Raw genomic sequence first — 26,847 nt, forward strand, 5'->3', positions numbered from 1 at the left:
ATGTGTAGCTTACTAGGCAAACAATGACATGTCTCAATAGTAAATTAGAATAGTCCCTGGACAACAAATACCTTGAGGATATAAACAACCCAGTGTTTAGTCAACATTGTCTACATGCTGAAGCTGCGATGCCCTGCAGTTTCCTGCTGCATTACGCTTAGTCCACCTCTGCTCTGCCACGCTACACCCTGTAACGCCCTGCAGTGCCCTGCTATGACATGAACTACTACAACTGCCATTTATAGCCCCTGTTCCATTATCTTTATTTTGAATATTACTGCCATTGTGCGTCACACCCCCGACTGGCACCGTCAGACACTGCCTACCAAGAGCCTGGGTCTGTCTAAGGTTTCTTCCTAAAAGGAAGTTTTTCCTCCCCACTGTTGAACTAATTGCTTGCTCTTGGGGGAATTACTAGAATTTGCGGGGCTTTTTTGTTAATTATAGAGTGTGGTCTAGACCAATCTGGTCAACTAATCTGTAAAGTGTCTCGAGATGACTTTTGTTGTGATTTGATACTATAAATAAATTTGAATCAAAAAGTGCTGTCTATGGGAGTCACAGTCAATGTTGAACAGACTGAATGTGGGAAATGGCAGTGGCAGTGCACACAAATAACAAGCTTAATAAGGTCTGGGTCTTAGATAATACAAGCTGTGTCTCCATTGGGGTAAATAATATGCCGACTGTCACAGAATGAATACTGTGAAGGAGTGAGTCACACACTCACTCGTGTAAATGTGCATATATTAATTGACACAGGCAAGCAAACACACACACACACACACACACACAGACACAAGCCATCACATGCACAAAGCACAGTCTCATAAAAGCTTTCGAGACAGATGATGGCTCATGGCATGATGATACATAAGGAAAATATATCTTTTTTGTTTTTTACACAGATCACGTTTAATCAAATTCCAGTGGAGAGCAAAATGTAACCCATTTAGGATTTAAAAGAATGATTTACTGTAGCTCTAGTCAAAGGAATAAAGTAGTCAAGTCAACATAGTTCTGTTATGCGAGTAGCAAAAAAACAAAAAACAAACGTTACGTTATAAAACAAAAGGGCCCTATTGTAATTATGTAAGAGCATGGTGGGAAGCGCCTGGCACAGGTGAAATTAGGTAGTGTATGAATCCTTTGCTAGTTTAACGGCAGAAAAAGGGTCAGTGTGCCAGGTTGAAAAGGGTTGTACGTCGTCTCTTAATTAACCACAGGTGTGTTTTGGGCGTAACACAAAAATAAACCCATCGTCGTCATCTCCCATTCCCTTTAAAAGCCGCGCGTGTTTGTACCTTGTCGCATTGCTATTATGATTGTGCTAAGCAGGAAGGAGAGATTTTCAGGAGAAGAAATTGATCTGCTTGTGTGTGAAGTGAAAGAGTGTGAAAAGATCATATCATAATACTATTTCACGTTGTAATATTTTTATTTTTTCATCTTTTACATGTTTTTGTGCTGCTGCGCGTCCCTGTGTGTGTATCAAGCATAGTCTGCACGCGCTGTGCCTAAGCATATTTTGCTAATGCATCGTTTAAATAAGGTTTTAGCTAACTAGCCATAATGAGTGTGTTTTAGTCTGATTTTAGGAGATGTTGCTCCCTGTCCTGTCTCCCCAGTGTTGCTCGTCCTGCATTAGTTCTAATGCAAGCATGTTGAGAACAACAAATAGGCATTACAATTGGGAGGTAGTCTAACACAGAGATCAAACATTGTAATAATTTATGTTTGTCTTTTGCTTTAAAAAATGTTAAAGTGTAACTCTCACCAAAATGCAACTTAGGGTCTTTTTGTGAACGTACCCGAGTCAAACTTTCGTTTAAGAGCATTTTTAGAATGGGAGCGCTAGGCGCACTTCTATGATTGCATCAAAATCACTATTTTTCAAACACTACGTCCATTGAAAACACAAACTCTTTTTGACTGGCAGGATGGCAGCGACCAGAAAAAACAACAGCTAGTGTGAGCCGTTCAAATCCCTTTTTAGTAAACTGTTTACACAAACAATGTTATTGATGCTCGAATTCATGTGTAGAGCCTGTTGATACTTCATACAAAGTTTCACTGTTTTCAGTGTTTGTAGTTTTTCTTTTTAATTGCCCCTAGCGCAACCATTCAAAACGCCATTTGACCCCAAATTTTCTTTTCAGAAAATCTTAAAAGTGGTGCTTCTGTCCTAATTATGCTTTCAAACAAAGGTTAGACTCGGGTACATTCACAAAAAGACCTTAGGTTGCCTTTTGGCGAGAGTTACACTTTAAGGATATTAGGCAATTCATAGTTGAACCTGGTGGAAGACAACACCTAAAGCAGTGCCGAAGCCTGTTGCAGGTTGCTGTTCCACTCAGTGCTTTTGTCGTTTGCTCGAACTTTAGTAATGTCTCACAATAATATCGTAATCTCAGTATAAGGATTTTGGAAAATACATATTTCATTGCAAAAGGTCACAAATGCTTTCAAAATGCATGTTAAGTGCTACCACAGTGTGAGCGCAGGTGACGTCTACTCAACAATGATGTGTAAACTACTAGCATTGGAAATATCACAGCATGAGATGATCCCAACTGAACATGCTTAATCAGATGCTAGACCATGCTTGAGACATGTTAGGATACTTCTTGGCCAACGTTATTGGAATTAACATCACATGAGGGGAGTGGTGATGGATTGGGTGAGCAATCTTTACTCTCATTTGAATTAAGTCAGGCCTGTCTGCTGTTTTAATAAGGATACCACCACCACTAATTAAAAATTAAACCCAAATTACAGTGATGGGCTGCAATGATAGTTTCTGCCTTTTAAATCTTTATGGAGTAATGTGTCAAATGTTATGTTGCAGATGTAGAAATCCTGGAATTATCCCCATTTATTTGACTGCAGCATTGTTACTCAGTAACTAAGACAAATCGTGACTACTGTGACTGTAGTTAGGACGGGTTGCTTTGGCTTTCACTGAAAAAAACAGCAGTGAGCAAGTATGTGACTTGGACATGCAATTCTTCTTGTGATGACGGCCACGGATATTAAAACAATGCAAGCTAGATAGTGTTATTATAAACAAAGCCTGCAGAGATTTAGTGCACACATTATACAGATTCAGATCTGACCTTTAGCAGCTTTTCAGTTTTTATGGCATCACTCTATGGGGAAAGTTCCAAAACTCCAGAAGAAACTACTCAAATAACCCAAACCAGCTTAGGTTGGGACTAATAGCTAGTCAACTAGTGTCAGTAAGTGTTGTATCTCGGCCACATTTTTTTAGTGTTCACATCAGTTTTTTTAGCAGTGAACTCCACACTTAGGTCTTAAACAAATATTCAGTAGGCTATAATTCTTCATTCTTGCTCCTAAATATTGCTGAGCGGTATTGAGAAAATCATTATCACAACAGTTTTGACCAAATAAATCAGAGTCAGAAACGGATTTATTGCCAAGTAACACTTACAATGAATTTGCCTTGGTGGTTGGTACGTACATAGTATATACACATATTAAACATCAATATGAACCAAACGATAAATACAGAAACAATATCTATATTGCGACGATATTGTAGGTTGACCATTGGTGCTTTCACAAAATATTTACACAATGAGATTTTTGGTAAATAATCATCAGTTATGTGGAAAAAATGATTAAGAGGTAAAGGTGATGAATAGAACTGTGAGAACAGTCTGGTAAGTTCAGGAAATTACATAACTTTACTGTAATGCAGCCATTAAAACCCTTAGGCCATATTGTGATATCCAAAATTTAAAGATGATATTTAGTTTCTTATCATAATATTGATATATTGCCCAGCTTTACTCTTAAATACTTTCTACAACTTGGCCTAACCCCAACACCACCGTCCTTCACAAAGCCTACCTGAACTTCGGCCAAGACGAGTACAATCTGATCCAGTTCTACATTTAGACTATTCCTGTAGTAAACTGAAAGTGTACACACAAGCAATTCTCTTGATGTCTCGCTGTGCCACAGAATACATTTCAATAAGAAACATTAAAAAGATTACATAAACCAATCCATTTTTGCAGATCTTTCCCAGATATAAATTACCAAAAACATCACATCTGATCTTTTGTTTGTGGCAACCCATTTTGGAGTCCCTAAACGGATTATGAGTGGCATTAAATCAGTGAATGTGCCTGCTGTACCACTATTTGCCTTTACTTGGGGATTTTTCTCTCACTAAAAGGTTGATGGTAGGAAGCTCAAGTTCATGAAAACAGACTTTGATGTCACCAACAAATCTCTTTACTGAAAACATAGGCTGCAAACACTTAATTCAAGAGTTGGCACTAACGTGCCTTGCAAGACAGTTACATTAAACTATAACCAAATCTGAGCAGAACAGAGTCCTGAACATTTTAGCAACATTGGACTGAGCTTGCCTTACCCTGATTGTGTGGTCATTAAAATAAAACAAAGCAAAAAGGAAGGAGAACTGTACGTCATGGTGCTCTGCAAACATCTTTTTTTATTGATCCCCCATTATATGTTAGATCTCTGTCAGAAATCAATGGATGGCAGTGAGGGTTAGCTATAAATATGGTGTAATATTATTGTATTTTGCACATCCTTCATTGTTTGTATATGGGGGAAACATTTTCTGTAGCATATCCTGTATCTTCCATTGAGCTACAATACAATAATTCACCTCCAATTTCTTTTAAAAGATAAAGAAACAACACGGTCCATCAAGTTATTTTCATTTAAATAAGCATTCCCAGTGACCACTGGCACACTATGAATAAATCTAATTAACATTTAAAAATTAAATATTCCTGTAAATTGAAATGTTCGTACTCAACAAAAATGGTATGGAATTACAGAAACATCCCGGTTTGCTCATCAACCAGAAAACCCAACAAGACAATACTACTCCATTATTCTTACCTGTCCACCCTGCAGTGAGCAGTCAACACAGCCGACCTGGATGTTACCATGTTTGGCCCCTGGGATGATCTGCAGTCGCTCAAAGTTACTGCCTAAAATCACCACATCACAACCTGACGCATAGGCCTATCAAGAGAAAAAGAAACAGCAAAAAAGGGGAAAGATATGAAGATGATACTCAGATCCACCGAGAGAGTGTCACTGTGTCAAATGATGGTCAGTTGCCATCATGGGACTGCTCTGGAGTAAAAGCAGATAGGATTAGAATTCAACGGTCTCTTGAGGAGATCTCCACATGAGCTACGATTTACTGTGACTGTGCCTCCATCACAAGAGGACAGATGTACAGAAATAGGTCTCCTATTGATCTATTCTATAAATAGCATCACACTAGTATCTCAGAGTTTGCTTTGAGGTCACAAAGTGCAAAGCAGTCAGAGGTTCTGACATATATTTCGGACAGTCCTAAAACCAGTAAGCAAGGACTTCCCGCAGTAGAGGGAAGTGTTTTTGCACTATTAAGCATGATCTAAATTATGTAAAACGGACATAGACTACATTCTAATGCAATTCAAAGAAATTATAAAAATAAGCATCTGTTCGAGCTAACACATCCCTATCTGTTAGATAGGTGAAGTGAGTAAGAAACAAATCAAATGAATGGTGTTTTGTCTACAGGGTTTTCTGCAGTGTTTTATAGTGGAGGTGCAACACTTACACTAAAACAAAGCAAATTCTTTACAATACTTATTTCTTTAGGGCAAGGTAAGAATGACAAATTTGACTTCCTTTTTAGTCCATGCGCTAACACTGTCTTTAGCAAAGCCTATTTGAAATCAGTGCTTTTTACAATCTGTACTTTTGCTCCTGTATCCTGTATTTTGCTCCTGGATGTATCTGAACTATCTGTTCAGATACATCCGTTTGGCCAACCCCTAAGAATCGGAGCTTCTAAATGGCTCGAAGGAAAATATTTCCAGAGCCTGAAATATCTTACCGTGAATGGCACATCGTTGACGCTCCCTACAGAGAAACAATTGTCTCCAGGGTTGACAGCCCCTGTGAGGACCTGATGGAGATTCATGACTCTTGTTTATAGTCCCCTTGTGCTCCGTCCTCCTCTCTCCTTTCTCACAACATCCACCCACTCCAGGTGAGATTCATGGTAAACCATGGGAAGGATGTGTTCATCTTTGTCTGTGGCCTGTAATTTCACTTCAGTGTCTCTACAGGCTTGCCAGTAGTAAGAGAGGAAGGGAGAGAAAAAAACATAAGAAAATGTTTTGGTTCAGGGTAAATGGACTGCATTTATATCATGCATTTCTAGCTTCCCAGACTAAGCTCTTTACAATTTGCCTCTTTCACAAATAATTCATATACAGTAGGGCTCGAAAGATTGGGCACCCCAGGTAAAAAGTTGTATTAATGTGCATTAAGAAGCCAAGAAAAGATGGAAAAATCTCCAAAAGGCATAAAATGACAGATCAGACATTCATATATGTCACAAAATGTTAGATTTTATTTCCATCATTTACACTTTAAAAATAACAGAAAACTAAAAAATGGCATCTGCAAAGGTTTCAACACCCTGCAGAGTTTATAGTATGCACCGCCCCCTTTGGAAATCTGAGACCTGACAGTGTCATGGATTGTTCTCAATCAATGTCTGGAAAGACCATGTGATGTTTATCTTAAGGTTTTAAATGCGCAGACTCATCTGACCTTGCCACCAACAATCAGCACCATGGGTTCTTCTAAGCAGTTGTCTAGAAAACTGAAACTGAAAGTAGTTGACGCTCACAAAGCAGGAGGAGGCTTTAAGAAGATATCAAAGCGTTTTCAGAAGCAAACATCCTCTGTTCGGAATGGAATTAAGAAATGGCAGTCATCAGGAACAGTGGAAGTTAAAGAAAGATCTGGAAGACCAAGAAAAATATCAGACAGAACAACTCGACGGATTGTAAAAAAAGCAAGTCAAAACCCACGTTCCAGTCAGAAAGACCTGGCAGACACTGGAGTTGTGGTACACTATTCCACTATAAAGAGATACTCGTACAAATATGGTCTTCATGGAAGAGTCATCAGAAGAAAACCTCTTCTACGTCCTCACCACAAAAAACAGCGTTTGAAGTTTGCAAATGAAAATATAGACAAGCCTGATGCATTGTGGAAACACGTTCTTTGGACCAATGAGGTTAAAATAGAACTTTGTGGCCGGAATGAGCAAAGGTAAGTTTGGAGAAGAAAGGGCACAGACTTTAATGAAAAGAACCTCTGTCCAACTGTTAAGCATGGGGGTGAATCAATCATGCTTTGGGGTTGTATTGCAGCCAGTGGCGCAGGGAACATTTCACGAGTAGAAGGAAAAACGGATTCAATAAAATGTTGGACGCTAACTTGATGCCATCTGTGAAAAAGCTAAAGTTAAAGAGTGGATGGCTTCAACAAATGGATAACGATCCTAAACACACCTCAAAATGGAAATAAAATCTAAGTTTTTGTGACATATTATAATAATGTCTAATCTGTCATTTGATGCATTTTTGGAGATTTTTCCATCTTTTCTTGGCTTCTTTATGCACATTAATACAAATTTTTACGTGGGGTGCCCAAACTTTCGAGCCCCACTGTACCGATGCTGCCATGTAGGGCGCTGGCCTGTCAAATCGGTAGAACAACTTGGGGATTAGTGTTTTACTCAAGTACAATTCGATATGTGAAGCCAAAGATGGAATGGCAAAGTTAACCTTGTGATTAAAGGACAAGTTCCTCTACCTCTTGAGCCACAGCTGCCATAGTAAATCCTAGAGCAATTTGATTTAACATTCTGCAAATGTATTTTATCAAGAAGGAAACATGGTGTGTGCGAATAGTTTCTGTTTCACCGTATTTTCCATACAGAGCAAAGTGTTCTCAAAACTTTCTGCACACTAGTCCAAAACTGTAGGGAATCACACAATGGGATCTTTGGCATCAAAGCTCATTTAATCATGGTGGCCCGTCCTAAAATCCATGTCACATGTGTTGTTTGTAAATCATAGAGTGTGGTCTAGACCTATGTTATTTGTAAAGTGTACCGAAATAACTATAAATCAAATTGAATTGTATTGAGTCAGCTGGTTGTCATAAATACTTATTTCACTGTCAAACAAATGGTGTCAGCTAGAATATTGCCAAACTAATTAGTATATGTATTCGTATTTGAATAACCATCAGCAGTAAATATAGAGGAGGGCATTTAAAGAGCCTATAAAATAGGACCTTGGACCAGAAAGGTGATGCTGTAGTTGCTGATGGCGTACAAGTCCAGTGGTCCAGTGTCACATAATCTCTTGGAAGGAAGAATTTATAGCAGTGTGGCATCAGCTTCTGTGTACTGCCCATGTAAAAATTGTCATGTGTATTTAATAAAGAGGCAACTGTATGATGATGGGTAAATCTAGTTAAGTCATCTAAAAAGATTTCAGGTTTATTCTGAAAGTGTATACAATTATAAAGGCATTGTTTTACAATTTCTACAAAAAAAAGGTACTTAAGTGATAGAAGTATGTTGAATTATTGGGTGGGTAAGAACAGCACTGACTTCAGAAATGCCTGTGTAGGCTAATGTAGGATATTTAACCTCCATATGCTGGCAGAGGAAGCAAAGCAAGTCCAATAAAGAATATACCTAAAAATCCGTTATTAAAAAAAGGGTGGAGAGCAGGTGTCAGTGAGCCAAGCGGGTCACTACAATGAAGGCTACACCTTACTTGGTGTAGCCACCTTACTTAGCACTGCAAGCCATGTTAATCTCCTTTGTGTTACAACTTGTTTTACAGTGTTTGTCCACTAAACTTTGTTGCAGTAACAAGTAGGGACAATTGAGTAAAGTAACATTCACCGAAAAGAGCCATCCATATCACGTAACTACAAGCTCTACTGATACACAGTAGCGTAATGTCACTTTTGGGGGATATCTACAGCACAAAATAATGTATTTTTAGTAAGTGGGCAACACATACTTGAATGTCAAAGTTTGGTCTTAGCTACACACAAAGTGCAGCAGTAACGTAAGGATATTTTATTGAGACAATGTGAGTTCCCTATGCTGTGGCAACTCACGTGATAGGGTTAGCAAATGACACATCTGACTAACACTGCGTCACATGAATACATAAAACGTATTTGTTTAAGTGTCTGTCTTACTTGTTTTAAGCGAAAACTTCCTATCAGCTCTCTGTTTACAAGTCGTCGAATCATGAAGCTAACTTAGCTGTCAAGTTTAGCTAGCCATCTGCAGTTAATAATAACGTTAAACAACGTAACACGAGCAGTGTTAGCTAGAGACTTACCTTGTACTGCTACTTCCTAATATATCCTGTAGATACAGCGATAACAGGTATTCTTTTCAGCTGCTCTCTTTGGTGAACGTTAATGTTAAATTATTAGGTATCCTCGGTTAGCTGTCGTTTACGCGTACTAGCTTGTTAAGCTCTCTTTTAACAAGCTCCTGGGCTAGTAAGCTAGCTGTAGGTCACTTCTGGCACACGTTTAGTTCCTGTCAATATCTACTTGCCAAGACGAGTAGCTTTTCAATTACTTCTCAAAATGCTAACCATAAGAAGGAGCCAACCTCTCCGCAAGGTTAGCAGATGAAACGCTTCCAAGGAAGAAGCTGTTCCTTATGTTGAAGACATGTCATGATGACTGTTTCGCTGCAATGCATTATGGTCCTTGTAGTTGCTTTCTGACATAAACTAATCCCACAGCAGGGACTTTTGTAAAGTAGCAAAGGGGACAGTGCAAAAACTAGAGGCAACAGTAAAGAATGTAAGATATAATATTAAATATGTAAACTGTAAAACAAAAAGCAAGAGATAGTTAAAAAAGCAATACAGGCAAATATAATAAATTGGCTAAACAGACTGAAAGGTTGAATACAAAGTATTTACAGTATTGCACCAATAAAATATCAATAATGATATTGCACAGATAAGAAAACTTTAACACTGCACATGAGTTAGTTGTCCGTTTTGGTATGTAAATGTTTTGCTATGACAGCAAGATCAACATAGTACACACCCGCTAACAGTGTTATTATTTTCACCTTTTCCAGTAGAAGAGTGTGGTTTTACCGGTTGGTAGTGAACACCTCCCAAGGTATGGCTGCATCAAACTTTGTTTACACTGCGTAAATGAGGAAATGTCCTAATGCTCAACTGACAAACCTGCTCAGAAAATTGTAATTGTTAAAATGTGTATAAATTACAGACTACTTTAACAGTGTCCTTAAATGGTGAAAGTAGCTTTAACTTTAGCAAATTCATTTTGCAACAATATTTAACCCATCCACAGAGTCAAATAAGCCATCAGCATCTGTGAACCAAGCAAGCTCAGATCTGTGATGACGCACAAACTAACCGCACAACCATCAGTGAAGGTTTACTAGCGACACACCCTGTGCATCAACGCAGTCAGGTTCAAATTCAAAGTATATCAACATATCTATTGTCTAGTTTGTAAGATAATGTTTTTGGGCTTCACCCCCTTTATTTCAGAATGACAGTGGATGGACAGGAAAGGTTACATGAAGCAAAGGGCAGCAGTTCGGATTCGAACACATCACACCACTCTCCTAGCTGCAATCATGCTGTGGGACTCACTATTTAAATCTGATTATTTAAATCTGATTGTTGAATAATATTTATATACTACTACTACTACTAATACTACTCCTGCTACTTCTACTAATAATAATAATACTAATATTTGTTTATTGTTAGACTATATAGACTTTAGGTATAGACTGTTAACTTTCTAATGTTGTTAAGTTATTATCCACAGTATTTGGTCATCAGATTTAAAATGAATCTAAAAAGTGGAATGTTATTCCCTATTTGTATCTGAGATGAGGGACTGATGTGTGTGAAGTCCTCGCATTTTGCCTAAACAACCACATGGTGTCCCTCATGTTCAAAACACAGGACTCTAGTTTATTTTCACTAGTTCACAGTTCCAAATGCTTGAACTGGACTAGCATTTCTGCTTTTAGGATCTGATGTTATTTGTTGCTGTGTTTATGACCATATTTCTCTTTATCCTACGTAGCATACAAGCATGGATAAATATTTTACATCATTATTACATGGGTCAATAATGACATGGTGGCTTTACAGTAAGTCTTGCAAATATGGTAAGACTCCTTCATTTTAATATGCTATTTAATGAACATAGAAGAATAATCTCCTATAATGTATACTATTTAGCCTGCGGCTCACTTTTCATTTCTACTTTACATTTGTAATGGGCTAAACACAGTTGAATGGCGAAATGAAAGAGGATGGGGGGTTGGAGGCTTCAAACTCAATTAAAGCATGTGGAGATAAATGGGATAGACATTCTCCATGAATATTTAAAATAGCTGACATGTCAATGACATTAAGGAAGGTTGACGACAATTTCTTGTCATGCCAGTTGAATGGTGATGATGAAACTGTTGATTTCCCAGTCAGGAAGTGGGTCACAGTATTATTAAAGATGTAGCCTTTATAGAATTACATTTCAGCTTTTCAGTTTTGACACACACACACAGACACACACACACACACACACACACACACACACACACACACACACACACACACACTATCCATCCTGGTGTAATATCTACACCCTTGTTTTAGCATCTCAGTTTTCTACCAGCACGTTTGACTGATCCGCAAGGCCAGTAACATTTCGGGGGTGGATCTGGACTCTCTGTCGGTGGTGTCAGAGAGGAGGATGCTGTCCAAACTACATGTCATCTTGGACAATGTCTCGCACCCACTCCATGACTCGCTGCTCAGTCACAGGAGCACTTTCATTGAAAGACTCATTCTCCCAAAATGCACCACAGAGCGCCAGTGGAAGTCATTCCTGCCTGTGGCCATCAAACTTTATAACTCCTCCCTATAAGTGTCTGACACACAGAGTGAGGTTGATACTGGACAATAATATCTGTTTTGTGCAATAACACTGGCTTGAAATGTGTGAATTTCTCCAATGCTATTATTATTATTATTATTATTATTGTTATGAGTATTATTATTATTAACAATATTAATAATATTATTACTGTGCACCATTACAACTCCTTACTTATGTAAATACTGTTTCATAACATTCCTTTAACTATGTAAATACCGTATATTTCAACGCTCCTTATATTTCTGTAATTATATTTCCACTTGATATTTATACTATTTGTGCAACTGCAACTTAGAATTTCCCTTCGAGGATCAATAAAGTATTTCTGATTGTGATTCTGATTCTGACTTCAAACAAAATGCCCACAGAAAATGAAAAAGACATCCTTTCCTTAACAAAGTCCATGGTGTATTTTTTATTTTTTGTGGTCTTTTCCACCTTCAATGGACAGGACAGCTAGGTGGGAAAGGGGAAAGGGGGGGGGGGGGGGGGGGGGGGGTGAGACATGCAGGAAATCATCACAGGTCGGACTCAAACCCCGGACCTCTGTGTCACTGCATAAACCTCCATGTATGTGTGTGCCTGCTCTTCCAACTAAACCAACTTGGCCAAAAATGACATGGTGTATTAAGGTTATAGCTGTTGAGTGATATTGATTTTCTGAGTTTATGTAAGAGTGCATATTCTTTTTCAGCAACTGTTTTTTTAGTGCTAACACCCAAAAAGAAAAAAAGTACTGTTACCTTAGCTGTGTTTAAAAGAACCCTCCTGTGCCCCAACATTGTCTAAAAGTCAACAGATGCTGATACTTACTAAAAGTGTTATGTTATATGAAGATTTTTTTAGTTTAAGTGAGCAGGTACTCTCTGCCTCAGCTGTTATTTCAGGGGTATTGGTAGGAAGCTCAAAGTTACTAAAATTATCTTCTCTGTGCACGGTCCAAGTTGGGTTTGGCAGCAACCTTCAAAACCTGCAAGACTGTAAATCTGAGAAAACAGGCATCAGCACTGTTTTAAAATAAAAAGGGTTAAACTAGACTACAGTATGAAGTCATAGTCCATGTAATGGTTGTTGATGCACTTCATTTCAGCATTTACCCCCAATATATGTTACTAATAAAAATGTATACATATGATAATTGCTGTCCACCTACAGTAGTAACAAAAAATCATTCTACACATACTTCATACATTTAGTTTGTTGCACGAGTACAGTAATTGTATTTCACGATGCAAAAATGATGTTTGCCGACGAAAGACACGACCCACCACCATATTCAGTTCCATCAAGTGCAAGTTTTTTATGGCAATCTCCTTGTCTATATCATTTGTTTGGGATTTTTGTCTTAATACACATAATTCTTTGTTATGCTTAATTTGTTTTTGTATTATAAATGTTCATGTCTATAGTATTCTAGTTTTTTTTAAAGATACTCATCTGTACTATGCATCTGTTAATTCTAGGCAACAACCATATGGTAACTTTTATATCTCTTTAAAATGTAGAATTGATAAAGAATTCAGTAGACTTGCTTTTCATGTTAATGAGCTTCTGAATTTTCATTGCACAAAACATGTTTTGATCTAAATGTATGATTGAAATAGTATAAAGGAGAAAAATACAACATATATTATTTTCAGTATGTTTTTTACATTGTAAACATAAGACACAAGATGGCAGTATTGAAACATTCAAAAATCTTGGGTGGCGAGGGTGTCATACCTGTCAATGCACCGCAGTTTAACCTCACAACCAACACAACAAACTTGGCTGTTGCATACATGTAAACTAGGCCCATTGCAAATGCAAAACACACAGACTGGTAAAAAAAAAAAAAAACGGCTCAGTTTTAACAATCAAGTAAAATGTATTTCAAAATTAAACCAACATAAATCTTGATCAAAAAGTTTGTGTCTCGCTCCAGATAATAGGGACAGTGCCCCAGCTGCTTTGGAAGGTTTATTCAGTCTTTGCTAATGCATAATCCATGAGATTTTATTTTTCCCTTGAAATGTGAGTTGACTCTTTGAAGTGTTTTGTGGTATTATTATACTGTGGTTCGACGAGTAATAATGTTGATGTTTTGTATGAGCTGTAATTACTGGATCTAGAGGTAGGAGGGCAATGCCAAAATGGGCTTGAAGTTTCAGTGTGGCTACGCTTTGATGTTTCATGGGCGAGGGGGTTAGTGAGGTTCGGCAGCTTTTCCACAGGACAAAATAAGTCACTGAACTTTGTATGACAGATAGGGACATGAGTAGCTAACCATAATGATGCATAATGGCAAATTATTCAACTGTTCTTTTGAAGAGACTAGCCAGTTAACGTTTGGCTTTGGTAATCACAAAATGATAAATACTTTAATCTCAGGGTAATTATGGATCCTTTAAACACTCATGAAATGATAGGCCTATACATACGTGTAGAACTCTACTGAAAGATATAATGGGCTTTGTTTGCACTCAGTAAAACAAACCAGCTACATTGCACTGCATGATAGTATTGTTTCTGTTAGGGCCATCTCTGGCAGACTTTCTGTGTTTGTAATCCACCAGTTCTTCCTCCTCTGCACTGTAATTTCAACACTGTCCTACATTTCTGCGTAATGACCTCATTAAAAACGTCCTTGGCTGTAAATGTTTAAGTCAACTGGGGGTGTGTTTATGTGTTTTTGGCTGTCAGCATGTGGGAAGGCCTGCGTACATCAGCACTCGCATGTATCAGGCCGTGTGAGCGGGCATGTGACCATGTGCGTCACTGCACAAGGTGTCTATGAGTGTATCTCCTGCGTGTTTGTGTTGCTCTCATTGAGTCTCATTCTGCAGATGTGTCTGTTAACTGGAACAGACATTATGGTCGGAGGAAGAGGGGTTAGCAGGCAGGCAGGCAGGCAGCAGGATATCCCATCACATTAGGTTGGCTGCTGCGCCCACTTCCCTCAACTCTTCCCAGGAAGAGGTCAGCAGAGGTCAAGCAGGCTCCTCCCTCTGTCATTATCCTTCCATCACCTGCCGTCCTCTCTGTGCTGACAACAGAACTTTTGCTTCTGTCTCTTCAACCTTTACTCTTGGAAGCAGCTTTCACCCCTTTTCTTTTTCTTCTTGTCTTACTCAGCCTTTATGATTTTCCCATATTTTTTTCTCTCCATCTGTTCCCTCGTTTTTGTTCCTTTCACAGCCTTTTATTTGTCTCTTTACGGTCTTTTGATAGCCCTACATCACTTCCAATTTCCCTTTGTCGTTTTCTCTCACATATTCAGAGAACTCAGGAGTCCCTTATTTCTGAGTTCTTTTGTTGAATCTGCAGCTGATCTCTAGATTGTAACAGATATAGTATACATCTACTGTTGCTTTCAAAGACAAACTGGAGATTGAATCAAATTCGGTTAGAGGAGGATCCCTGGTGAGTTTTTAGCAAGAGGAACATAGCTGTGTATTGTGAGTGCAAAAATACAGCCAAAATCTAGGCCAAGTGGTAATGCAATATAGATGTTATGTCATCATGAATATTTCATAACACACAACAAGTTACTGGGATAGAATAATGTATAGGTATTGACTAAACTGAGCAACTGAGGTAATAATTATATGTCTTTATATTCTGTCATGGAAATTTAAAGTGAAATATTTCGCCGTCTTAGCAAAGCACAATAGCTGCCTGAAAGCAGAGCAAATTAATTACTTAATTCACTTGATTAACGTTTTAAACATGACTTTATATTTGATCATGATGGTTCAATATTTTAACAAAATCTGTTTAAGTAACCTGCCCAAAACTAGAAATTAGTCATTTGCATCTCACATATCAGCTTTAAAAAATCACAAAGTTGTGCACATCTTTATACTGCAGATCTCTCCTTGTTTTGAACACTAAGACACTCCGTGGTTCACTTGTGTTTGAGCTGGATTTGCCTTGATGTGTTTCGACTTTGTTTAAGCTCAGGTCTCTTCATCATCAGATGCTTTGACACCATTCTTTGTCTGGCAGCCTTCTACTGTCTGAGGAAATGTGGAGAGGAAACAAGAATATTTCTCTATGATTTAGACACAGCAGATGTCCAGAACACATCCCTCTCAAACAACACACATCTGATATCAAAACAGATACAGTGTAGAGACCTGAAATGAAAACCATGGGAATCATTTCTATCTCTTGTCATTAAAAACCAGAATCACTTGTCAAATTATCTGCATGTAGTATAATGTGCAATCTAGCGTTTAGTGTCATAGACAGATTGTTGAGTTACGGCTGTTGAATGTACCTGTAATGGCTTTGGTTGGGCCATTATCCTCAATGATGTCTGGTTATTATGCCTGTCTGATTTATACTGCTTCTGTTGACCCTCACCCACGGTGACCTATATTCACTTTCATCTCACCCATCAATCATTTAGCAGTTCAAAGCAAAGTTTTGTCTGTGGAAGAACGCAGAGAGCTTGATCATAATGGCATTAATTCTTTAATGGCACCATAAAAGAGCCCAATATTATCTATCTGAAGGTGCTGTCACTAGATTGCTGTGGATAAAACGGAATACAAACTACAATACATCCAGAGAGGATGAACCGCAAGCAGATTGTTTTGACGATCATCAATGACTGGAGTTAGCAAGCTGTTATTCAAGGCTTGGATTAAATGGGAATACTTTGGTTCTTCAAGGTCAAAATCCAAATTAAACATTTTTCTTGTAATAGGGACCTTCATTCACCCCCAAACTGCCCCAAAAAAAGCACTGTAGAGATAATACAAGAAAAAAAACTACTATAGACGCCACAGGGAAAAAAAAATATCACAGACAATTGTGATGACAGAATATGTAGCTGATTGGTTCAGTGGATTAAAACAGCATACTATGGCAGACAATAGGAGAGAGAAAGAAAGACAGAGAAATGTATTGGACTGAAAAATAGATGAGCACTATGGGTGTGTAAGCAGAGGCTGGATTACTTATTCAGTATGGACTGTGTGTACTTGTCATTAAATCAAATACTATGCCCAAATCCAGCCGCCCATGTGAAGTTAAAGCTGGAGTTTGAGGAGAGAATTGAGATGCTAGGGTCAAATCTGGATCTAGATTTGGATTTGGATCAACGGGCTGGGATGAAGATGGGAATAATAATATGCATTGTCAGGGCAACATCTGCTTCCACTTTGTATGCCATTGTAATTCTCCCGGCCTCGTTTTCTCATATAAATCAATTCCCCTCAACACCTGATATGCATTTGTAGGTGCAACAAGGTAAGGAAAGGTACACTGTACTTCCATGGTGTGTACACAAATATCTTCCTTGTTCATGTAGCCAGAGCAAGGAGACAAAAGTCAGATTTATGCCCCTTGTAAAAATGTGTAAAAGAATGTAATGATGTTGCATTAACTTATCCCCGATACAGATATACCTTCAACATTATCTGCCTTTTATGATACCATTGTGGTAACATCAATGTTAATTCTACTTTTACTTTTATTTGTCTAACATGCAAAACCAGTACAAGTGGAACCAGCATTGCCTGAAGTTGTGTCTTCTGTCTGCTGGCATGTTGTACACTGACTAATAATGGGATAAGAATGGGCATGTAGGCAGAGAACAGATGAGTAGCCATAGATAATGACAAACTCAAGAGTTGGTTAAAGCAACTTTGTCTGGCTTGACGTTGTGACCGGGCTGTGGTTGGTTGTGACAAGACTCCCTTCAGTAACAGGGCCAAGAAATAAGTGTCAGCTGGTCAGCACACAAATTAATTAATTCAGATTGATAAAAATAAATCCAGCAATATTGTCATTTTTTAATGTAATGACCCAGTTTGTTCCCCCAAACCCTTTGTATTCCCATTTCACGTCACAGCTTGAATTGCAACGGATGCCAACAACCTCTTTTTATCTTTTTCAGACCTCATCAGCAGCTTGACGTCCATTCGTGAGGTGAGGGAAGAGGGAGGACACAGGCTCACATATACGAGCACTCAGTGCCACCCCCCCCCCCCCCCCCCCCCCCCCCCCCCCCCCCCCCCCCCCCCCACACACACACACACACACACACACACGAACACACATACACACGCATAGTGTCCCATCTGAGATTCTAAAGACTATGCTCTCTAACTGTCACTACTAGTTACAGACCTATCATGCAGAAATGCTGACTTATTCATGGCTTTCCTGCAAACCTGAATGCACAGTGGAAACTGAAGCCTGCTTGGGCGAGGCCCAGCAGGCTTCAGTTTTTGTGTGCGTGAATGTTTGTGTGTGTGTGTGGCCTGTTTTACAGTGGTATGCTTACTGTACCTTACTCAGACATGCTTTACATAATATTGTCATTACAGGTGAAACAGATATTCAGAATATACTGTATGAACTGACGCCTCCAGCAAACACTTGCATTAAGTAAGGAAGAATGCATTTAATCACTGTTATCTCATATTTTCATTTTACAGCTTATTCACTGATAGTAGCTTAGAGTGTGGCCTCCAGATAATGGCACCTCTGTTGGTTTAGAAATGCCTTGATAGTTAAACAAAGCAGGACTCTGTTCATAGCAAATATGCAACAACATAGCACTTTAAAATTAATGCCAGCAGTTTGACTATAATTAATGATGATAAAATTTAATTAAAATTGTTAAATGAAAATTCATAAAAAGCACACACACTAAGGGTTGCCAATAATAAAAATAGTCAAAAGTATGAGGTTGTATGAAAGTGTAGCAATACTATTGGAATACAAATCAGTTATCCAAACCTTTTGCTGCCAGCAGCAGTGAAATTTTAAGCTTATGGGAGTTTAAAAAAAGAAGAGAATTTTCTTGGAGACCAATTAAAATGGTGTAAAAGTGTTGCTTGCCAGTTTGACGGTGCTAAAAATGTGAATGCTCTTCCTATAACAATGGGTGATACTCATAGTATGTCTTCCGTGATTCTTATATTCTTGTAATTCTGACTATGGTCCACTAATTATCATAATATTTAACGTTGAAACTGGGAGTATATTTGTAGTGTATATAAAGTACGTGTCTGTGTATGTGGCTGAGGGATCTTTACAACATTGCCTTCATAACTAGGGCATCTGACTTTCACTCTCTACAGGGTTTATATATTTCAAGCTCCAGTTACAACAGTATACATACGTGCATGTGGGTGGGTGTTAATCTGTGTCAATGTGCACATAAACATGCATATGAGTGCAGGTGTGAGTGACATCTCCCTGCTTGAGACATGTTATGATCATTATTCAGCAGCTCATTGGCAACACTCGGTGTTTTCATTTTTTTAATAAAGATTTATGTAGAAACTGACACTCTAACATACAGGATCTGTTGACTATTGCTTTCAACTCAAATGTAATTAAAATGTACTCATGGACACTGAAAATACAGATGAATTCACGGAATATCTCCCAACACATGTTTAATTTAATGCAGTTTGTGCTTCAAATTTATACGATAGCAAGACTTGCAACACCAGTATGGATTATGCAGACAAATGTGGATAATGTCCACAGGCTATTTTACTTGTATAACTGGTCATTTACTATTTCTATTACCTGGTGTTTAAAATTTGGTTTTGGTTGCTATGATACAATAGTTATGGTTCACATGTCATGTGCTAATTGCTTACAAACACCTGTTGGCATGATTCAGAAAGTTCCGTATACTAGTATACAAGTACTTTTATCTTGTCTGATGACCCTCTACGCCAAACATACTCAAGGGTTTTGGAGTGAAAAATGTACAGTGACTACAGCTAAATAATGTCTCTCTATCAAGACTAAGTGCCTCAAAAACACTCGTGGACACCCGTGTAGAAGTTAAATGTCTAATTGTTGAACACAGTGGTTTACAATTCGTTTTCTTACAATCTGTGCAGTTTGTTAAATTATGCAATTCTGTTAATACTGAAATGCCTATAAATTACATTACTGTAATTGTATTCATTTTAGTTTCCTACAGTACATCACATTGACTCGGGGTTCCTTTGTGATATACAACAAACAGCACATCCACATAGCAATGTCTCTAAATCTAAAATATGGAACACTTTTTTTAAAATATAATTTAGTTCCTGAGAAAACTTCAACATATAAAGTAAATGAATACACATCATATGTACTTAATCCCCATGGGTAAATATCAATTAATTCTTTAGAACTACTAAAATGTCTTGTTATCCTGTGATTGCACAATAGTTGAGCATTTTTCTGTGTGAAAATACAGTGTTACTGAAATAAGTGGTTTTCATCCCCTAAACTGTCTTTAGTAGCCTCATTGTGACGTATTATAAATCAGCAGATGGGTTTTGTTAACTGTCCAGCTGCCTAATCTCACTGACTCCTCTTTTGATTAACTGGCCTGTGTCATTCACAGTGAACAGTGAGTAATACTGTATATTTGTTTCGGAACAGACTACCAATTCTGTAGTTGAGGACCAAGCCTCTCTGCACTCTGAGCCACATGCCATCCAAAAAACCCACAGAAGATTACATCAAATATTCCTGTAATAGGGGCGTTGTCTTATTATCTGGGTGCCCTTTAAATGAGCTACTTTTTACGGAAGTTGACTTTTACCTTACTGTACTAAAATAACCACCTTAGTGCTTCCACTTCTCTCTTTAATATTTTGGTCCCTTTTGTAGTCCTGCACTCATAATTCACTGTACTGAACCTGGAAATGTTTAAAAAAACAAAGTATCAATTTCAAGCCTGTGGCTGTTTACAAGTGTTCAACTAGATCCTTATAATCCTCACTTTCCTGTCTGTTTTCAGCACGATCCACAAGTGACTCATTTATGAGATGACAGAAATGGCAGAATACAGTCTATGCTTTGAATGCACATACAGCTGCAGTTCTCACTGAAGTTACATATAGGAAGGTTTAGCAATCAGCAGTATGTTAGCCACAATTTCTAGATGTAACGACATGTCTATTCTTTTCCACAACTCACCCTTTGTTAACTGCCTGCTGTTTTAGAACATTAGAATACAAAGAGAAGAGATAGCAGATACAGTCTGTGATTAGCCTGCAACAGTACAATGGCAGTTACCACTGTAAATGGGCTCTGTTCCTTTCTCAGCATTCTGTATGATCCACAGGTAAGTAGCAACCATTGGGACTGGCAGCAGCAGCAGTGGCAGTTTTAACAAATGATGCTCCTCCACTGGTCCAGCTGTAATACACACAGCTCAGCAGGCTTCAAATGGACATCCCATCACCTACATCATATTGTTATCTAAAAGCACAACAAAACACCTGCTAATCCAGCAGGCTGAGACCCAAACTTGCCAAGTCCCACAGATACACTACAGACCATCTGTTGATTTGCTATTTCATAACAAACGTTATGTGAACTGGAGATTGTGAACATTCACACATATTCAATGTTAGGATGTCAATCACAATGTTAAAATGTAACAAAGTACATTTACAAACTATACCCAGGTGTTTGTACTTTATTTTCCTTGTTAAAGTTTTTTTAGGAGAATTCTTTCTTATCCAAAGTGAGGTTCATAAAGGATAGAGGGTGTATGTGTATAAATGGCCACCATGCAGCAGTTAATAGTATATAGTCATATATATCAATTTGGGAGTCTTTGTAAATTGACTTATTCTGTTGTTTAGGATGTGTTGGATTGTAAGGCAAATTTGTGATTTGTAATTATTGGGCTATACACAGTAAATGAAATTGACTTGACTTGACAATTTCCATTATATGCTACTTTATAACTTACTTCACATTCTAGAGTAAACTGTAGTTTTTCCTCACTGTTTTGCAGACAGAGTTTTCAGATTTTACAAACAAAAGACATATCTTATAAAACATGACACATTTACCTAGCTTGACCAGTTCAGTACTTTGAATAAACTTTTCTTTTAACAAAGTACATTTAGCTGATAATACTATTATTAAAAATGTATTTTTACTTGAGTCAAATGAATGCAGCGCTTTTACTCTTTTACTGTGTATTTATAAATGATGGTGTTACTTTGACTTACATACGTGTCAAAGAATAATTCTATCACCATGTTGTGCTGCATGCTGTTAGTGTATATGGGTGCTTACTATGTCTGAAAATCTATGCATAAGGTTGCAGAAGGAGAACTTTTGAAGTACATTTTGCTGATAATACTTCTGTATTTTTACTTGAGTAGGATTTTGAGTGCAGGGCTTTACCTAGTAATGAAGCATTTGTTACATTAATGCGTTTGTACTTTCACACCACTATCACAAAGTAAAGTACTTCTTCCACCCCTTGTGTGGTGTGACAGCTTTTCATCGACAGGGAGAAAGGAGGAGATCCGGGGTGAAGTGTCAGGAAATTGCTTCATGTTGTTACAAAGATTTTAATGCCAAGCAGTGTCTAGAGGAAGGTGGATGCAGTTCCTTTTCCTGTCTTCTCAGACCAGCACAAGAGTGTGAATTAGCTGCAGGGAATTCCTGAAGGCCAGTAAAATGAGCAGAAGATGTCTTCTAAGGCCCTGGGAAGGTAATGTTTAGATCAAGTTCCAGGGGTTAGAGAGAAGAAGAGACCTGCTGTGTCTTACTGAGTCAATGAAAAAAGCCTGCTTCTGCAGCTGATCTGAGTCCCTGAGTGGCTGGTGTGTGTCTGCAGTCATTCCCAGTTGCTAAGGGCTAGTTGCTCTATTTCAACTGCCTCTCCTCCACACACAGAGTCCGAATACGCCTGGGACAACTTTAACCAGATAAGCTCTGACATGAGCATATTTCCAGAGTTCAAACCAAATGGTGTACATCTTGTCATTATTGAGCTTGAATTATACACTGCCCACCCTCTCCACTTAGCAACACTTCCACTTCAAAGTGTGTGTGAGTGAGTGGGGGAGAGAGAGAAAGAGAGAGAGAGAGAGAGAGAGAGAGAGAGAGAGAGAGAGAGAGAGAGAGAGAGAGAGAGAGAGCGAGAGAGAGAGGGAGATTGCAACATTGGCTTTGCCATTGGCAGATCAAAATGTTTTTTCTACATTTGGTTTAGTATCCATGATGAGTCACATGCACGTGTCATCAGCACATCCATCACACAGAATTTTAATTAACTCAAATGAACCTGCTGTTCATTATTCTGCTTGTATTTTCATATGCCTCAACCAACTCATTTGTTTATAAAAAACTTTTTTTTTAACAAACTCCACACAAACCGAATTCAAATCTGCTGGAGAGAAACAACAGTTTCAGAGTGATTATGCTTTCTCACGTGCACGGCCCCACCTGATAGTTTAATACCATTACGGAAAATGTGTTTTGCTATCTAAGGAAATTGCATGATATCAGACGAGGAAAGGATAGGCAGGCATGAGCGCATTTGTTTACATAGAGAACAACAGTATAGTGTTTGGCAATGCTGCCGGTGGAGGCAGCACTGCACGGAGCTGTTACAGTAACAAGACAGCAATGGAGCCTGACAGGCCGCTACGCAGAAGCACAACACACACACACACACACACACACACACACACACACACACACACACACACACACACACACACACACACACACAGACACACACACACACACTACTGCTTTCACAGGTGGCCTGTTATTATGTAATTATGAGCACAAGGCCACACACACATTAACCTTGTCCCTCTGGAGCTTACATGATCTAGATGTCAACATTTGTATGCACACTGTAATGTAATATGCGTTTGTGTGTCTGAGAATAGTTTTCAATCTGACGAATTTATGTTGATATTGCAATATTTTAAGGCAAAGGTGTGTGTGTGTGGGTGTGTGTGTCTGTGTATGTGTGTGTTTGTGTGTGTGATGCTTGTGCGTGTGCGTGTGTGTGTGTATGTGTGTGTGTGTGTGTGTGCGTGTGTGTGTGTGTGTGTGTGTTACAGAGAGGGGGGTATGGAGCATGCATCCCATCAGATGGTAGCCTAAATGTAAGCAATAACTTTTTGAACTTTGCTGCTGTTTTTAGACTGAACTTAATGGCCTCTCTGATGAGATCCGGGTCAAGTAAAGGGTCAATTTGTTAAAAACCCAATGACCGGGAAGCATGTGTTTTCGTGTGCACGTGCGCGTGCCCGCCAGACTGGAACTAGGAGGGACCACCTGGGAAGAAAGGGCAGTCCAGAGACCAGAAAAAATAGACAAGAGAGGCTTTGAACCTGATCACATTCCGATTCGCATCGGCTGTACACAAAAAATCAACCAGCATCTTCATTGTGTCTTTAACAACACCACTGACAGTTTGCATGACTACAAAACGCCAGTATATCTTATTTAAATTTACAACTTACCTTTTAAAATTTTCTTTCTTTTTTAAAATTCTGTTTCGAAAGTAATAATAGCGCCCGTTCTTTCTCCTTGTCCTACGCGCATTCTTATAAAATGCGGCTGCGTAAAAATAGAAATACAGTTGTCCATAACTGGCACCAATTGATACAATACCTCCCGTTCCAAGGACGTAGCTCCTCCCTGTATATATGTGTGTGTGTGTTTGTGTGTGTGTGTGAGTGTGTGTGTGTGCGTGGCGGGTGGGTGACAGCTGGGATCGCTGCGCTCCGCTCCAGTCTGGTAAGAAGCTTCTTCTCCAAATAGGATGACCGTCGGCTTTTGTGGAAGGGACTGCATTCAGCTCCGTAGCTAGTTCTGGGACACCCGTTTCGTTCAGTTTACCTGAGGGGAGTTTAAGAGCCAACACGTCGTTTTTTCTTCTCTAGTGTGGATTTCCGATGGATATTCCGATTTGAAGAGGTGTGATTTCATTGATTTGAGCGCGGCATGTAACAAAAAGAAGCGCACGAGAAAAGTAGCGCTCGCATTGTTATTCTGAAACGAGCAACCTCTGATCTGCTCTGAGAGACATACCACATGGATTACTAAAAGACAGAGCTGTAATACCATTCCAAGGCATACCCATTCATGAGCTGAAGGTAAGATTTCTTTGTTTATGTCAAACTTTAGGTGCGCTTACAGCCCGTACCAGTCTTTCTCCAGCCCCGGAGGATTGTTTTTTACAGCTACTAGACTGCCGGGCGACAAGTGCACATGCTTCACAGGGCTACTGTATTCACTTACGGGGATTTCGCGTATTTATATAACGTTTTTAAAGTTATATTAAAACAGAAAGTGGATATTTTTTCAATTCAAATGAGAATTGCGATGATTTCCTTAAACAAAAATGCATTCTGCCGATACAAACGGACCACAATTCCGTGCGTAATCCCTCTTACATATGGAATAACGAAGTGTCAGCCTCAGAAGTCTCATTGCCGATCACACTGACTCTAAACGCAAGCAAAACAATGTCAGTACGATTCTGGGTAGCAGGTAGGCTACAAGCACGGCACATAAGAAATGTGTTTGGGGGAACTTGCAGGACTTGGACACAGTCAGTTTTCCAACCTCGTTGGCTCTCTAAAGATATAATTTAACAACAGAGGCAAAACTAGTTGTAGATTCCAAATAAAAATTGCAGTGTTTATATGAGCCTCATAACATTCATACCTAATGTGTTATGAAAACAAAAAGTGCTTGATCCATTATAAAAATGCACGATGGGAATTTTTATTTGCCAATATTTTTCCCCTGTTTGGAAATTCAGAATTAGTACAGCAATTTACATGTAGACTAATGACGCTTTCTGTTTTCAAAACTATTCTGAATCAAATAGATTTTGGATTCATTGTTATTATTATTGCAATTTTACTTTATACTTTTTTTGTTGTTGTTCTTAAGTTTTTAAGTTCTCTCTCTCCACACACACACACGCACACGCACACGCACACGCACACGCACACACACACAAACACGCACACACACACACACACACACACACACACACACACACACACACACACACACACACACAGGGTGTGTTCAGGGATTTCAAGCTACCAGGAGGTGGAGTGGTCACCATTACTCTGGCCCAAAAGATCAATCAAATGTTTGTAATTTTGATCAGGAGACAAAATTGTGTTGGCCTCAGAAGTGGATTGGCCGATAAATGAAGTGCTGCTGCACATTATTTCTTTAACAAGCTGGGAGAGGAGATAGAGACCTCACAAACCACATCCAGCAGCCTGACTGCCAACACCCAGTCACTCCCAGTGGTGGTTCCTCTCCTCCTCTCCTCTCCTCTCCTCTCCTCTCCTCTCCTCTCCTCTCCTCTCCTCTCCTCTCCTCTCTTCTCCTCTCCCAGTATGTATGAAAGAGCCCCAGAGGGACTGGGAAAAGCTGGAATAAGGATTCAACAATGCTAAATGTAAGTTATACCCTTGCACACTTATTAAGTGTGCAAGTGTGTTGACATAAATGAATGGGTGAATCTAAGGAGGAATAAATGCCCACAGCAAATTGTGCCCTTGGTCAGCTGATTGTCAGCAGCAGCAGCAGTACATAGGGTTTGTAAACATGATTCTAGTTTCAACCTGTACAAAAAAAGGAAACATTTCATGCAGCTCTAAGAGGGGGTTGTATTTTATTTGTTTTCCTTGAAATCAATGGAAATATTTGGTACTCCTGTTTGTTTTTTCATCTTTGACCTCATGCTTTTTTGCAGTCAGTATACTATTGTGTTGGGTATTAAACATCCATGTTTTAATATATCTGTAACATTTTATCGCTGCTCATCCTAAAATAACAGCCTCAAGGCATTCAAATCTCCTGGAGGCTTTTTTTGATTGTTACACGGGCTGTAAATCCCACCACATTGTTTTCATACATGTATACAACACCACAAACCAGAGTTCTAATCCTGCTATCAATACATTATACATTGAGACATTGTGGTGCTGATACATGAAGTACAGCATGATTACCTTTGTCACAGCAGTCTGCTGTTCTCCTCCTGGAGAGGCAGAATAGAGCAGAGCGACCAGTGTTGTTGCTTGCATTTGGAGCAATGCGCCGTAATGCATTTGATCTGCAGATCCCCTAACAATAGCAATGGGGATGGCATTGTGTGTGACTGATGTGGATATGTCACACTGTATGTGTGAGAAAGAGAGAGAGGGAGAGAGAGAGAGAGAGAGAGAGAGA

General features: G+C 38.8%; 2 protein-coding genes across 8 annotated transcripts in view; one reads left to right on the plus strand and one right to left on the minus strand.

The window, feature by feature from the left end:
• Positions 1-9,600, minus strand: part of LOC117944331 (dmX-like protein 1) — a 56,771-nt gene extending 47,171 nt beyond the window's left edge. For 6 of the 7 annotated variants that reach the window (XR_004656550.1, XM_034870999.1, XM_034871001.1 and 3 more), the window contains exons 1-3: positions 9,243-9,600; positions 5,906-6,141; positions 4,909-5,034 (exon numbers count right to left, since the gene is read on the minus strand). Coding sequence is in view for 6 of the 7 variants with exons in the window: in XM_034870999.1 (XP_034726890.1) it covers positions 4,909-5,034; positions 5,906-5,992 (213 nt within the window). In the remaining variant the exon portion in view is untranslated. Of the gene's footprint in view, positions 1-4,908; positions 5,035-5,905; positions 6,142-9,242 lie in introns of those variants that run through there. The other variant, XM_034871003.1, reaches the window with a different exon arrangement.
• A 14,747-nt stretch (positions 9,601-24,347) lies between these two features.
• The window catches only part of sema6a (sema domain, transmembrane domain (TM), and cytoplasmic domain, (semaphorin) 6A), a 104,089-nt gene continuing 101,589 nt past the window's right edge, over positions 24,348-26,847 (plus strand). Inside the window, exon 1 of the mRNA XM_034872269.1 lies at positions 24,348-24,740. The gene's annotated coding sequence lies outside the window, so the exon portion shown is untranslated. The remainder of the gene's footprint in view (positions 24,741-26,847) is intronic.

Source organism: Etheostoma cragini, chromosome 5 (assembly GCF_013103735.1).
Source record: "Etheostoma cragini isolate CJK2018 chromosome 5, CSU_Ecrag_1.0, whole genome shotgun sequence".
Lineage (NCBI taxonomy): Eukaryota > Metazoa > Chordata > Actinopteri > Perciformes > Percidae > Etheostoma > Etheostoma cragini.